A 15,575-nucleotide genomic window follows, 5' to 3' on the forward strand; every position below is an offset into this window, starting at 1 on the left:
TTTTTATGGTGAGCCAATATAGTGACAAAAATGTTAAACCTGATATTTATCTTAGTGTCTTAATTGACTAAATTACCCCTAATATTAAAAAGCAATCTAATGTATGAAAACACACACACACACAAAATCTTGAGGTTTATTTAGTAATGGCTTCCACTTCTTTTGAGTTATCTCACCTTGAAATATGTGTATATTTTCCATGATTACTACCAATAATAATGTATTTATGGAAGCACATGGTCATCAACAAATGGAACTTAGCACTGTTTAAAAACAAACAAACAACAGCAACTAGAAGGATGTGCAGCTATGACATGCAACTATCTACTGGGGCTTTGGGGAAAAAAAATAAATAAAATTAAAAAAAAGTCTAATACGTATGTATAGTTAAATTATGCAAATCATAATTATAAACACCAGTGGAGTTCATTTTTAATAATTCACTTTTTCCTTGTAGAACCTTAAAGGTGATAGAAAAACATATGAAATAATTCTCTCTAAAACTGAGAAATGACCAAGTATGTGAATTGCTACAATTTGGAAAGATAGTGCTGGGGCCTTACTTACCCCAGTCCTCTATAGCTGTTTTAATGAAACCCGGTGTTCACAGAATCACTGGGGATTCTTCCTCCAAAGACCTTGGGCCAAATATAAACACAGTCAGGAAACTAAGAGAAAGGGCCAAGTTTCCTCTCAGCACCAGGTAGGGGTTATATTTATGTGTTCTAACAGAGGAATTATAAATGCCTTTTGCATTTTTCAAAAACATTAACTCTTAATACTTGCTGTCAGTGGACTGTGAAGAAAGATCATCTGCCTGAAATCAAGTGCAATCATTGAGATAAGCGAATGAGAATTAGAGCATTACCAAATCTGCTAGCTCACTTGAAATAATTAGTGAGTTTATTCCATATTTTCTCAAGTAGCTATATTTAAAGCTTGATATAATTGTGTACATATAATTATGTAAATTGCAAGAGGGAATTTAAAGAAGTTCTTTAAAATTTAAGTTGATTTTTACAAACTGTTGAATTTTGTTAAATCTGAGGAAAAGAGTGGAGATTTTTCTGGTCTCTTATTATATATGACTGACTTTATAGCCAAAAAAAAAATAACAGGCATGAAACCAGTCCAGATGAAAATTATTATTCATTAAATGAAAATTAAAGAAACCAATATGAAATCAGTGAAATAAGAAGAAATCATCTTCAAAGTAACAAATGGTTTGTTTAAAAATGAAGTCAATCAAGGCAAAGTTAACTAAACAAAACTAAACCAAAAAAAGCAAAGATCCAGAAAGTACTTGAACCAAAAGTCATTTGTCCCATATGTCAACAGAAAGTCCAATCTCTATTTATTTTACTTGTTTTACTTTGAAGATACAGCAAACATTTAGAGACTATCTATGGCATGTCAGACAATTTTCACATATTTTCTTATTTAATTCTCATAGCTACCTCTTGAAGAAGGTTTATAGATAAAACTAATAGTTAGGCTAGGAAATTAAGAGTTAGACATGAAATCACAGCTGAAGGGTAAAGATCCAATCCCATGTCTTTCTCATTCTTTATTCAATATCAGGGAAATATTATTCCCAAAGCATGAATTGTAGAATATTCATTAATGTTCAGGGAAAATAGATTCAGTTGTCAAATTAATTTGAAACGTTGTATATTGATTTATCTTATTGGAAGCTCCCAAAGCATAGTAGTGTATTATGTATTCCTATAAGTCCTGCATTAAAGAAAGCTTTCCTTAAAAGTTATTTAACAAAGTGTTTCCCCAATATATTAGATATCAGAACTTTACTTTTCCTGTATTCTGAGTTATATGATAAAGCCTAAAAAAAATTAATTTAATGATCTAACTTTTCCCCGATAAAAAGCCAGATCCATATGTGATCTAATGGGCCCAAAGCATATGCATTGTCCTTGAAATTAGATTTGAGACTGTTTAACTTCAAGGATTAAAACATATTGAAAAAGTTTTCTGATTCCATCTTAATGAAAAAAAGTCTGATATAGACTAATACAAACCGTTGGATAATAAATATTGGGAAATTAGAGAATGAAGTGATAAATATCTGTTGGAGTAGCAAAGAATGACTTCTAGAACAAGTGAGTTTTAACAAATAAGTAATGCTGTTATGATAGAAAATGTTTGAATTTATTTCATTCTTCATTCTAGATACCCCTAATTCTCATTTTCCATTTTAATGGATAATATATAAATTTTATTAGATGATATTATATATATGCTTATAGGTTCTACTCATTTGTTTATTTTTATTAATGTGTCATGTGTGTGATTTGTCTAAGTTAAAATGATGTCATAGAGAATAATTTTGCTAGATGTTTCAAAAATTTACCTGTTAAATACTGAATTTTTTTTGTTCTTTGATAAGCTACGTATTTCCTTAAAATACAAGGTTCCTGCCTTGTGTTCTGGAATCTGGAATAGACTGTTATCCAGGACCCGTCTCCTGAATTCTCTCTGTTAAACAGACATTCCTATTAGGGCTCTTGAATGGGATTTTAATCTCCCCAGGAGTTCTTATGTGGTGCATAATGCCAGTTTATATCCCCCGGTGAGACTCTGATCCAACTAAAGTTTTGTACCAGGCTAACTTTTCATACTTGCAAGAATTGGCTTTACTGTAGATTATTATTATTAATTAAAACTGTGCAGTTTTCTATAGATTTTAGTAGATTGAATTCACATAGTCAAGCCGTACTCTTTGGTTATTTTCTTTTTCCTCCTGTTCCCTGCAGATCCCTCAGAGGGGAAACACATAAATGGCTGAGAGAAATGTCAGTGTGATAACCGAATTCATCCTCCTGGGGCTGACTGATGACCCTGAACTGAGTACTGTTCTTTTTGTGTTGTTTCTCTTGATCTGTCTCTTGATTGTGGTGGGCAGCATTTGGATTATCACAATAATCCTGGTCAGAGCCCAGCTCTATTCCCCCAAATACTTTTTCCTTAGCCAGTTGGCTTTCTTGGATTTCTGCTATTCCTCAGTCTTTATTCCTAAAATGCTGGCGAACTACATATCAGGACAGAAAGTCATCTGCTATCATGGCTGCCTCCTTCAGTATTCCTTTGTCAGCATGCTTCTGGCCACCGAATGCCTCCTTCTGGCTGCAATGGCATATGATCGGTATGTTGCCATTTGCTGTCCACTTCATTACAAAGGTCTCGTGACCCCCAGGTTCTGCATCCACCTGGTGAGTGCTTCCTACCTACTAGGTTGTGCCAACTCACTCACCCACCTGAGGGGCTTACTCAGTCTGTCCTTCTGTGGGCCCAATGTCATTAACCATTATTTCTGTGATATCCCTTTGCTCTTTTAACTTTCCTGTTCTGACACCCAGTACAGTCAGGTTTTATTTACTGTCCTTTCTGGAACCATATCAGTGACTACCTTTCTGATAGTGGTTTGTTCCTACCTGGGAATTCTTCTCACTATCCTGAAGACAGGCTCTACAAGGAGCAGATATAAAGCCCTCTCTACATATGCCTCTCACCTAATGGTAGTGACTCTTGTCTATGGAACAGTGATATTTACTTACCTGGAAACCAGCTCTGGCTACCCACAGGGGAGAGCCAAAATCCTGTCCATGTTTTATACCCTTTTGCTGCCGATATTAAATCTTCTGACATATAGTGTGAGAAACACGGAATCCAAAGAAGCAATGAAAAGAATTATTATAAGAAAAATATTTGCTCAGTGACCATGAATTTTCAAGCTGAAATATTTAAGGAATATTTATTGATGCTACAGGCAGGTACATTGTTAAATACCTGTGGAACTTGTTGGAGAAAAGAACGATGGTGTTTTCAAAGCAGCTTATGTGCAAAGATATATTCATTATTGGATTTGGGTAATAATATAATAATATGTTTGTGTGTGCATATACATACATATATATGCAATACCTTCTGTTGGAGAGGGAGCAATTTTCCTCTACCCTCTTAGGTCCTGTGAATGAAACTGACAAAAGACAGATGAACAAGAGAGTAGACAAAGTCTTTTCACATGTATATGAGAGTGCACAAAAAAAGTGGTTTGCGCAGTAATTAGAGATGAGGTTTATATACCTAATTTCAAAAGGGAAAGGGAGAGGGAGGAAAGGCTTCTATGGGAAGAACAAATGGGCTTTTAAGGAAACAAATGGAAGATAAGAAATTTTGTGATATTATTTGTTTATGCAGGTGCAAGGGGTCCTCGTTGTCTTCTTCCCGGCAGGCAAAACTCCCCGGGGAGAGAGGATTTATGGCAGCCTCACTTGCAGAAGTTTCTGCCTTTAGTTAGATAAGGGAATTTCTGAAAAAGCCTCTTTCTGCATCTATTGAATCTCAACTGTTTTCCATTTGAAATAATTTTATGTCATTGTATAATTTGGATCCTTTCAATTCCCAAACTATTATTTTGAATCTCTACTAACTTCCTATATAATAAATTGACTCCATATTCTAAGGATTGGTTAATTATAAAATAGGATCTTCAGTTCTGATAAAGGATATAGTAGAACCAGTAGGGACAATGACACAAACATGCATACAGAAACACATGCACACATAACTCGAGAATTGATTACAGAGAATAAATTCATTCTTCCTTCTCCTTTACAATGCTGGAAGAGCTGACCCATTTTACAGATGAAGAAACAAAGGATCAATGGCGTTAAAAGTTTACCCAAAATAAGACAACATCAACACTTGAGAGGTAGAATTCAAACACACATATATTCATGTACTTGCACACAGGCCTCCTCCCATTTTACACAAACAATAGACTCTTCTGTATGTGTTTTGTTTGCCATCTTTGATTAGAACTGTTAAAATTTGAATATTTACCTTTAAAAAATAATTCCACAGGCACAGAAGGGCTTCTTTTTATGACGACTCCATTTGTACCAATTGTTTAACAGAAATGCCAAAACAGTAATGCAAAGATATTCTATTGTATCAGAGTACCTTGGAATTTGCTAAATATCAGCCTTTAGGAAACTTCCATAAAACAGTACAGTCATTTAAGAATGCTAATAATTTTTTTTACACAAAATGACCATTAGAACCCCATTTTGCTTATGTTCATCATTCCGTATAGTGTTTCTTGCTCTGCTCACTCAGACATGCATCAAAAGCCCAGTCCAACACCGTTGTTATCATCACAATTGTTAAGAAAGCAAACACAGCCTTTGCTAAATGACACCTCTGCAATATGTAGTGAACAATGGTTTTGAGTTTGTGAAAAGAATGTTTATATCTATTAAATAGAATAATATTTAGCTCATAGCAATAAATCTTATATGTTAAAATTTATATCTATGGACTTTTTTTCTTATTACTTGACAATTAAATTTATGTAAATATGTAACAAAATGTGTTAAAGCAAATTTTATTTCATTGTCTCTATACAGCCCATATTTTCTTCCAGAAAAATCCCATTGTCAAATATTTTAACTGCATATCACCACAACAGCTATGCTTTTCCAAAAAATAAGTAATCATTGCTATTGTTATAAGTAAGTTTTAAAAGCAAAACTAGTATTATCATTTAATAAAAGAGTCCTTAGGACATGACAAGCAGTTTTCTGAATGATATCTCACAGTCACAGACTAAAATTTAAATCTACATAAGGGCCACCAAAGCATCCATCTCCTGGTGTTAATACATTAGGTTTTAATGTCTTACAAAGTAATTTATAGCATAATGGTAAAGTCTGCATATAACACTACATTTTTCTAATTGTTTTCATCTCAATAAATTTCTAATAATGAAATTCTTTGGTAAAACACATGTAAATATTGTTATTTTGATACTTTGCTAAACTACTTTCCAAAAGACTTACGTAAAACCTAATTGTTTCACCAATGTAATTATATTTACTTAAAAGTTTAGTTATTTTAACCTAATAGACATAAATAAATAATGAATGTACTGTAATAAAATCTCAAGATTGTGAGAAAAAGTCAAAACTAATAATGTGAAAATTAATAAAGATACGAGTGATCATGTTCTTTTCTCCTCAAATTATGACTTGATTTCATGAGAAAAAATTTGAGAACATAGGGTTTCTCTATTCTTTTTACTCAAAAATGAACTTGAGAACATGGTCACTGGACCAAAATCAAGAAAACAAAAGCATATTGAATCAAATATAAGGGGTAACATCAAAAGAAATCGTCATTCTGAAATATTACAAAATTACAGATAGAGATATTGTGTAGGAATACCATTAAAACCACGAGATGTCTTTAAATAATTCTTACTCAAGCTATAAATTGGTAGAGTGAATTTTCACAATAGTTTTAGGCAGATATATAAGAGGACAACAAAAAACTCAGATCTAGCAAGATCTTATTTATATTCAGAGATATTCTCTCCAACAATCACTAAAGGACCCTGGTGAAGCAAAGATTTCTCTGCAGTTTGCTTCATCTGCTTCTGCACTTTATGATGATCCTCTTTCTGAAAAGATTTTTATGCTTTTTTAAATCAAACCAGTAACTTAATCTAATTTGATGGCATGTGAGTGATTTTGTGTGTGTGAGGAAGATCAGCCCTTAGCTAACTAACGTCCATGCCCATCTTCCTCTACTTTATATGAGATGGCAGCATAACATGGCTTGGCAAGCGGTGCGTTGGTGAGCACCCGGGATTTGAACATGCCACCCCTTGGGCGGCTGAAGCAGAGCGTGTGCACTTAACTGCTATGCCACCAGGCCGGCCCCAAAATAAACATTGTTTTTAATGCCACATCAATTACATTTTTATTATGTCTATGGCCATTTAAACTGAAATACACAAAAGTAAGGAATGTGTATTTCTGCAGGTTTCCATTGGAGATGTATTCCCAAATTAGGAATAGACCTTGGGGTTCAATTAAGATACAAATCTCAAGAGATCTGAGATGCTAATTGACCAATTCCTTTATGATATAAGTCTGAGGAAGAGATGCTGGTATAAGAAGACTGTTTAACACACTAGATTTCAGAAGACAATCCTTTGTCATGGGACTGCTTTAGAAATACACTAAGAACAAAACTAATCCTAATACGAATCTAGATTTGAGCTAAAAAATTAGATTTTAATTCTCAAGAAGGCATATAAACAATTACTTTATTAATTTGGTTCTTATTTTTATCCTATCAATGGAATGTAATATACACAATACCCAGAATTGTCATCAAAATCACCAATTTTTTTTCATAATATTAATAGGGGTCCATTATATAGGAAACAGAGCTCTGTGCTAACAGCAGCAGCAGCAGCAACAACAACAATAACAGATTCAAGTCATTATAATGACAGTTCATGGGATACAGAATTGCAGATGAGGCAAATATAATTGTATGCCAAAAATTAATGGTGAACTTGGTGAATATTGCACAATGTTTTCTCTTCTGGTTGTCTGGTCATAAACCTGGAAATAGGTGAAAGATAGCTGAAAGAGAAAGGGGCTTCCTCTGGATGACTAAATCCCAGGTAAGTCTAGTTTTATCATCCTCTTCTTTCCATAACTCTGTGTGTGTGGGTGTTTCTCACACTGAGAAACTTTCTCTTTTTACATGCCTGCATCTTCCAGTGAGCCTTAAGAGAAGTGCCTTTGATGACAGACGAGATAAAATGCCTTCAGTCACTAAATATATGTTAAATAAGTGAATGAGTAAATAAATATAAACACTTGTGAACACAGGAGACATTGAGTGATTAAGTACACAATATAACATCAAGTCTCTGGGTTACTCAAGTAGAGTGTCAAATGCCTGAAACACTTAGATTAATATCATGTTAGTTTCAGTTTTTATTAATCACATGCTTATGTCAATTGAATTAAGCAAATAAGTTCTCTAATTTCTAGTGAGATCACCTTATATTTTAATTCTTTATTTTAAATCAAGCAAATCACATTTATTTTACTGTTTGTAGCCTTTTTATCATTGACTTGAAAACTACTGTTTGGCAATGAATTGACTGTCACCTGATGTCATATAAAATCATGCACTTTTTATTGGAAACAAACATGTTCACTAACCACACACACAAAACAATTTGACTGTGTCATAGATTAAGTTCCTCATTTGGTCTTAGCTCACCAATGGAAAGACATTTCTCTTTTTCTTGTGATAGAAAAAAATACATAAAGAATTTTAGCATTAACATGTAAAGTAAGCAGTGTGTTTCTCTCTCTCTTTCTCTCTCCCCCTCTCTATATATATACATACACATATTTATATATTTTTTATACATAATTTAGCAAAGCTTTATTGAGTCCAAGGAACAATTATATGTGTCTATATAAGATCTTATTAAGCTCCCAGAACAACCCTGTAAAGTAACTGTTAGATGTTGAAAAATTAAGACTGCAACATGAAAGTATCATTAAATTTACAAATTATAGAACCTCCTTTCCTAAATAAACTTTATATTTTCTAAGAGTATCATATAACTGATACAGGTAGAGAAGTTTCTAAGTATATGATTTGGGGCCCAATAATAGACTAGGGTAAAAGACGGTATATTTCAGAAGGAATCTCTTCAAAAATCTTTCCAGATAGATATCTTTTAGAGTGCTACCAACTTTACACAACTGCGAACTCTGAATTTTTTTATTAGTGTCTGTCAGTTCTATTAAAAAAAAGAAAATCGTACGTAAATTCTCAGTTACCTTGAAGTCATTAAATATTTGTTTTCCATCTGTTGCTCTCTCATTATCGGAGTCTAAATCAACTTTGATTATTAGGTCTTTAGACTTGAATCCTCCTCTAACTTTTGTTGTTGTTATCCAGCAGGTAAGTCATGGGCCTGAGTTGAGAAAATGGCTGAGAACAATTTCACTGAGGTGACTCTCTTCATCCTCTCTGGATTTACAAATCGCCCTGAAATACAAGTGAGCCTTTTCTTGATGTTTCTCTTTATTTATCTGTTCACTGTTTTGGGGAAGCTTGTACTAATCATGTTAATCAGAATTGACTCTCACCTTCACACACCTATGTACTTTTTTCTTAGCAATTTAGCATTCATTGACGTATTTTATTCCTCTACTATAACACCCAAGGCACTGGTAAATTTCCAATCTGATCAGAAAACCATCTCCTTTATTGGCTGCTTTGTTCAAATGTTCTTTTTTGTGGGTTTGGTGTGTAGCGAGTGTTTTCTTCTGGGGTCAATGGCCTATGACCGCTATGTAGCAATCTGCAATCCTTTACTGTATTCGATGCTTATGTCCCAGAAAGTGTGTAACTGGCTGGGTGTAATGCCGCATATGATAGGCTTCACCAATTCTCTGATATCCACCTGTGTGATAAGCAGTTTGTCGTTCTCTGCTTCCAGCATCAATCACTTTTTCTGTGACACCACAGCTCTTTTGGCCCTGTCCTGTGTAGATGCATTCAGCACAGAAACGGTGATCTTTGTTTTCACTGGGTTCACTCTTCTTAGTTCTCTCCTCATCATCACAGTCGCTTACATTGCCACCATCTCAGCCATCCTGAGGATCCCGTCTGCAGCAGGCAGACAGAAGGCCTTTTCCACCTGTTCATCCCACCTCATGGGTGTAACTGTCTTCTATGGGTCCCTGATTTTTACATATTTGCAGCCTGATAACACATCCTCCCTGAGCCAGGCACAGGTGGCATCTGTCTTCTATACCATTGTCATTCCAATGCTGAATCCACTGATCTATAGTCTGAGGAACAAAGATGTAAAAAATGCTCTCCTGAGAGTCATACACAGAAAACATTTTCCATGACAAATCTATGCTTGTTACAATTAAAACAAGCCTGGATGCTTTCAGGCATTCAATTGCTCCAACAATTAGGAAAATAGTAGAGTAACCTCAAAAGGCATAACACAAACTAAATGATAACTTAGAGTCTTGAAATTTGGGAGGTGAATTATTACTTTGTCTATATGGAATACTGATCATCATATTAGGAGTTCAGTTCAGTACATAAATTATTCAGACATAGACACCCACATGTAAGTAAAGAGGCATCTGACCAGTGACTGAATCCACCCCTGAACAGCATTGTGTGATCATGCCATCACACTGAAACACGTTAAACAATTATTAAATTGAATTTTCATATGGTTTGACATTCTGTTTTCTCAGCCATCAAAAAATTGAAAGTAGAAAATTAGTAGATTAAGAGATTATGAGTCTTAAGTGTTATTAACAACAAGAAATGATAGCTGCTATCCTGGGAGCAAGGGAAAAAGTACAGCATTAACAAAAGTGAATATAAGTCACAGGGAGGAGAGGTGGGGGATTGAGGTCATTTCAGTGAGGTGCAAACACTAATGGCGACACCAGACATCAGGTAATATAGAGAAATCTCCTGATAACGTGGATTCATTTTGCCATAACAGTTAAAACTTTGATCATTTATCTAGGAAATATGAACTTTGATTACATAGAAAAGTGGTGTGTTTATGAAGTGGAGTAATTAAACAGCAGTTTAATTTCTACAGAACCATAATGTGCCTCCCTAAATTCAAAGACCTTGCAAACTTTTAAACGTATGTGCATGTGTGTGTGTAGATAGATGAAGCACTAGCTGTAGCATAATTCCTGAGACATTTTGGAGGTGTGTATAGAGATCCTCCAAATCAGGAAGAAAGATTTTGTTGTCTGTAGTATTAAAATGAGAAACTGGGTTTTTCGTTTATTTTTCCTTGAAAAGAGACTTTAACATAAACTCTGTTTAAAGAACTCTCCCAGTCATTGTTACAAAATGCCCACTGGAGAAGATGTATCCCTCAGTACACTCGTTACCGTGCATGAATCATTGAGCAGAAATCAGAGGAGGTAGGCAATCACATTTAAAAGGCATATTGAAAGGAACTAAAGATGAATTTGGTGAGGTCCTCTTAAAAGACAATGTATGTGTTTACAATATTTCTCTTTCTCCAACGAGCTTGTAAGCTCTTTGAGAGGAGTTTACTTATTCATGTTTGTGCTCTCACAACATCTAGATAATGTGTTACATACAAAATATGTAAGTAAATATTTTCTTTGCTTTTTGTTTCTTGTGAAAGGCCAATGATGACTTCAATAAGGTCAAGGAGTCCACCTTACTCGTGTTTGTATTTTTCTTTGGTGTTTGGAAAATCATGTGCATATTGGCTGTCAAAAAATATTATTTTAGTTGAAAATTCTATTTCTAGAATTCTTTCAAAAACATTTCTTACTTATATGTTGGAAGTGGCATGGTAATTAACAGATATATTCCTTTACAAATTATTTTTTCCTGAAAGGTTAGAATATGGAAATAAATATACACAGAATTATACATTGTATATATGATTTTAAATAATTGGACTCACCTGGTTGGGCATTCTCACGTATCATACATCACAAATAAACCTCCTACAAAGAGAATCAGTCTTCAGTCTTGGGAGTGGCTGAAGGTAACTCATGTGAAGAGCTCTGCATGCACATATGTATACATTTGGTTTTTAGATTTTTAATGTTCTTCTCTGATCTATATTACTGGGGTCTGGCTCCTGCAAACTTCATTTATTTTACATTATAAACTATTATCAGTGACAACTTATGAAACATACTCTGCATTATTTTAGGGACATATTGACACAATTGTCTACCTCACCATTCATTCCCTTTTATTAATCCTAAATGAGATTTTTTTCCTTCTAAGCACAGTGTCTGAGTCAGATTTGTTGCTCTGAAGATTTCTCGTCGTCATCATTGAGAACTATTAAACTGATTATATTTCCTTTTTTTTCTTTTTCTACCAAGGATTTTTATTCATGTATTCTAAAAACAATGCTCATTTTTTTTAATAATTGTGTGAAATATCATGACCTTTGCGCCTTATTTTTATTTAGCCTGGTCCTAATTGTATGTATTATTTTTTATTTTAACTTACATTGAATATGTATTCTTCTATAGATAATTTCAAGACAATATTTATTTAGTATTAATAAAGTTACTTATCTAATTGTTCTTTTTACGTTATTAACGCTTTCTTACTGGTCTCTTTCTAGAAGTAAAAACATGCCACACTTTTTTTACTCACTATAGGCAGTAATAATATATTTTATTTGTTCAAAGTTATGAGTAAATGTCCATATATATTTTTAAATATGCTTTTCATATTTGCCTTTGGTATACCTTCCATCATTCTCTCTTCTAGCTGATCTTTCTGTAACTTCCCTCTAGACCCTATGATACACATCTTTCCAGAATGGGCCATGCATATCTTTGCCTTTTCTTCTGTCATTCTTTTTGGGAGAGCGGACTCTCCCAGAACTCTTTCCTTTGACCAATCCAGATGATCAGCTCCATAGTATTTGTGACCGTGTCCCAGAAGTGATCATAGGATGTGAAATTTGCAAAATACCTTCTTTTATTAAGCTGCAAAAAGACATTCAATTTAAAATATATTTGATGTATCAGGCTTCAAAATAAAGACATAGTTTTTTTCAGCCTGTTAAATCTGTGGTGCCTTTGTAGTGTTCCTGTGAACCATTTGTATTCCTTGAGTTTATGTTTTATTTCACTACCTTTCAGATATCTTCTGTGATTGGCTTATTTCATTTAGCACAATGTTCTAAGGGTTGATCCATGCTACAACATATGGTAAGATTTTCTTCTTTTTTAAGGCTGAATTAATATAATATATAATAATATTATAATAACATAATATAATAATAATAAAGAATATTTTCTTCATCTATTCATCTTTCAAAGGACATTTAGGGTGTTTCCATATCTTGATTACTGTGAATAATGCTGCAATAATGATGGGAGTGCATATATCTCTTTGAAATCCAGATTTCAGTTCTTTTGGAAATATACCCAGAAGTGGGTTGCTGGATTATATGGTAATAACATTTTAAACTTTTTGAGAAATCTCCATACTGTTTTCAATAATTAATGCACCATTTTTCATTCCCACCAACAGTGCACAAGGGTTCAAACTCCTCCACATACTCACCAACAATTGTGATCTTATTTTTTTAAATAATAGCCATCCTAACAGGTGTGAGGTTATATCCAATTCTGCTTTTAATTTATATTTGTCAAAATGTCCGTACTACCCAAAGGATCAATGCAATCCTTATCAAAAAGCCAATGGTATTTTTTGACAGGAATAGAAAATTCATGTGATACCACAAAAGATCTCAAATGTCCAAACAAATGTTGAGCAAGAAGAGCAAAGCTGGAGTCATCACAGTTCCTGATTTCAAAATATATTGCAAAACTGTAGTAATCGAACAGTGTGGTATTAGAATAAAAACGGACATATAGACCAATGGAAAAAAACAAAGAGCCCAGAAATAAACCCACACATATACAGTCAATTAATCTTCAACAAGGGTATTAGTAATACACAATGTGGAGGGGATAGTCACTTCCACAAACTGTGTTTGGAAAACTGGATATTCACATGCGAAAGAATGAAATTCGATTCTTATCTTACACCATGTACAAAAGTCAACCTAAAGACTTAAACGTAACACCTGAAACTGTGAAACTCCTAGAAGAAGACATAAGGGAAAAGCTTTATGATGTTTTGGCAATGACACCATAAGCACAAGCAACAAAAGCAAAATTAGATAAGTGAGAACACATCAAGCTAATAATCTGCAAAGAAAAAGAAACAATCAACCACGTGAAAATGCAGCCTATGGAGTGGAAGAAAATCCAAACCACTTGGATAGACATTTCTCCAAAGAAGACAAACAAATGGCCAAAGTGCCAATATGAAAAAACACTTAACATCACAAATCATTAGGAAAATGCAAATCTTAAGCATCATTGTAAATCAGAGGACATAATAAAATGTGAATAAATTGAACAAATATAAAGGCTTTATTTGTTTAATAAGTATCAACATGTAGTAAATTATTCCAGAACCATTTTCTTTTTTATTATTGAGTAAATTATCACGTTGCTGTTTTGAACCAGAAGATAATTGGGGCATATTCCCCTTAGGGCATCTCCTGTGGGTTTCATCAACAGTTGAGTAAGTAGATATAAACAATTTAAATTGATCATATTCATAGTTTATCTAAACCTGCTTTTGCTGTTTCACAGGTAAGAGAAACTTTCAGCTCATTTGCGGAATATTTTAGAAGATGGAGCCTAAAAGATCAAGGTCAAATATGTTATGAAATCTCCAGCACTAAATGCTTTAGTTGATGCTTATTGCATAGGTCAATAAATACAACAGAAAAAATAGAAACTATGGAATTTACGTTTGCAGAGTTAAGTGAGAGTGCTCCAGATTGAGTGTGTGCTTTCGTTTCCTGATGGAAGAGGACAGATCAATGTAAAGCAAGAACAGTAAGAAAACTTATCAATGGATGGCAAGAAACATTTGACTATTCAACTGTCTGGTGGCTTATATTTTGCTATAGTGATAATTGTTATAATTATCCTTTTATTTTGCTCATTTTGTGATGTAGAAGCCACTTCACATTACTACTATTTCATAATATTTCTCTAGTCTCATTGTTTAAAAAATATCTAAATACGCATCAAGAATCATGTTTTATTTTACTGGGGGTGACAAGTGGGGAAGTCAGTTACAGAATTAAGTCATGGTATTATAGGAGGCAGGGTAAAACGGACAAAGTGCACCCTTGTGAGGGAGACCTGGGATTGGATCTTGGCTCTGGTGCTTATTAGCTGTGAGGGTTGCTATAAAGGTGAAATAATGTAATGTGCATAAAAATCTGTTCCTGCTGCATGTGCTCAATGCACTCCTGTTATTATTTTTCTCCTCCTTTGCAAATAGCCTTTCAATGTTGAGCCAAAGATATTTGAAATTTTCTGCCTTCTATTAAAATCGTATTTTTAGAAATGGCTTGACATTAATTTAAAAAGTTGATGCCATACTATTAAATACTTCAAGAATAAAGGTCATTTTCTCTATAACTCTGAGTCTTTTCAATATATTCTAATATTGACTTAGTTATACCCAGTATAAGTTTTATTTGGCTTCTAGTAGAAATGCCTGTTTCAAGAGAAATTTAGCAGAAGTACTTAACATATAGTCTTTCACTATCTTATTTATCCAAGGAAACTTAAGCTGTCTGTAATGTAGCAAATGGAACAGTGGCGATCTGTCTGTATTTTTGGTATCACCAGATCACACAATTCACGAAACTCCATTATTCTCTAAAGAATAGTCCAGAGACATAAAGAGTGAGTAGAGGAAAATAAAGCATAATCAAAATGTGAGTCATTGAATTTAATATTTATTTAATTCATTGGTTTGGGTGTGTATTAATAATCACAAAACAAATATATTGCATGTAGCTAAAGAATTAAATATCTGGCTCAAGGCTCTGGTCACATATATTTTTCAATGATTAGTTATAACACTAATTTTGTGGCCCAAGATTTGCTAATGTTTTAAAAATAAGTACACTGGGGGCTGGCCCAATGGCATAGTGATTAAGTTCACACACTCCACTTTGGTGGCCTGGGGTTCGTGGGTTCAGATCCTGGCCATGGACCTATACACTGTTCATCAAGCTATGCTGTGGCAGCCTCCCTCATACTGAAAATTGGGGAATATTGGCACAGACG

The 15,575-nt window shown here is 33.9% G+C and overlaps 1 protein-coding gene and 1 pseudogene across 1 annotated transcript; both read left to right on the forward strand.

Moving 5' to 3' along the window:
* Positions 1–2,795: 2,795 nt before the first annotated feature.
* On the forward strand, positions 2,796–3,734 carry LOC147912631 (olfactory receptor 5J3-like; annotated as a pseudogene).
* Positions 3,735–8,828: 5,094 nt separating this feature from the next.
* LOC101395569 (olfactory receptor 8I2) lies at positions 8,829–9,761 on the forward strand. The gene has a single exon (XM_004443838.3). The coding sequence runs from the start codon at positions 8,829–8,831 to the stop codon at positions 9,759–9,761; it is 933 nt and encodes a 310-aa protein (XP_004443895.2).
* Positions 9,762–15,575: the final 5,814 nt, after the last annotated feature.

This window comes from Ceratotherium simum, chromosome 34 (assembly GCF_057802395.1).
Source record: "Ceratotherium simum simum isolate JZ-2026a chromosome 34, ASM5780239v1, whole genome shotgun sequence".
NCBI classification, from domain to species: Eukaryota; Metazoa; Chordata; class Mammalia; order Perissodactyla; family Rhinocerotidae; genus Ceratotherium; species Ceratotherium simum.

Bases quoted from the DNA above. Each gene is read 5' to 3' on its own strand.
- LOC101395569 (XM_004443838.3), top strand. From the start codon at position 8,829: ATGGCTGAGAACAATTTCACTGAGGTGACTCTCTTCATCCTCTCTGGA.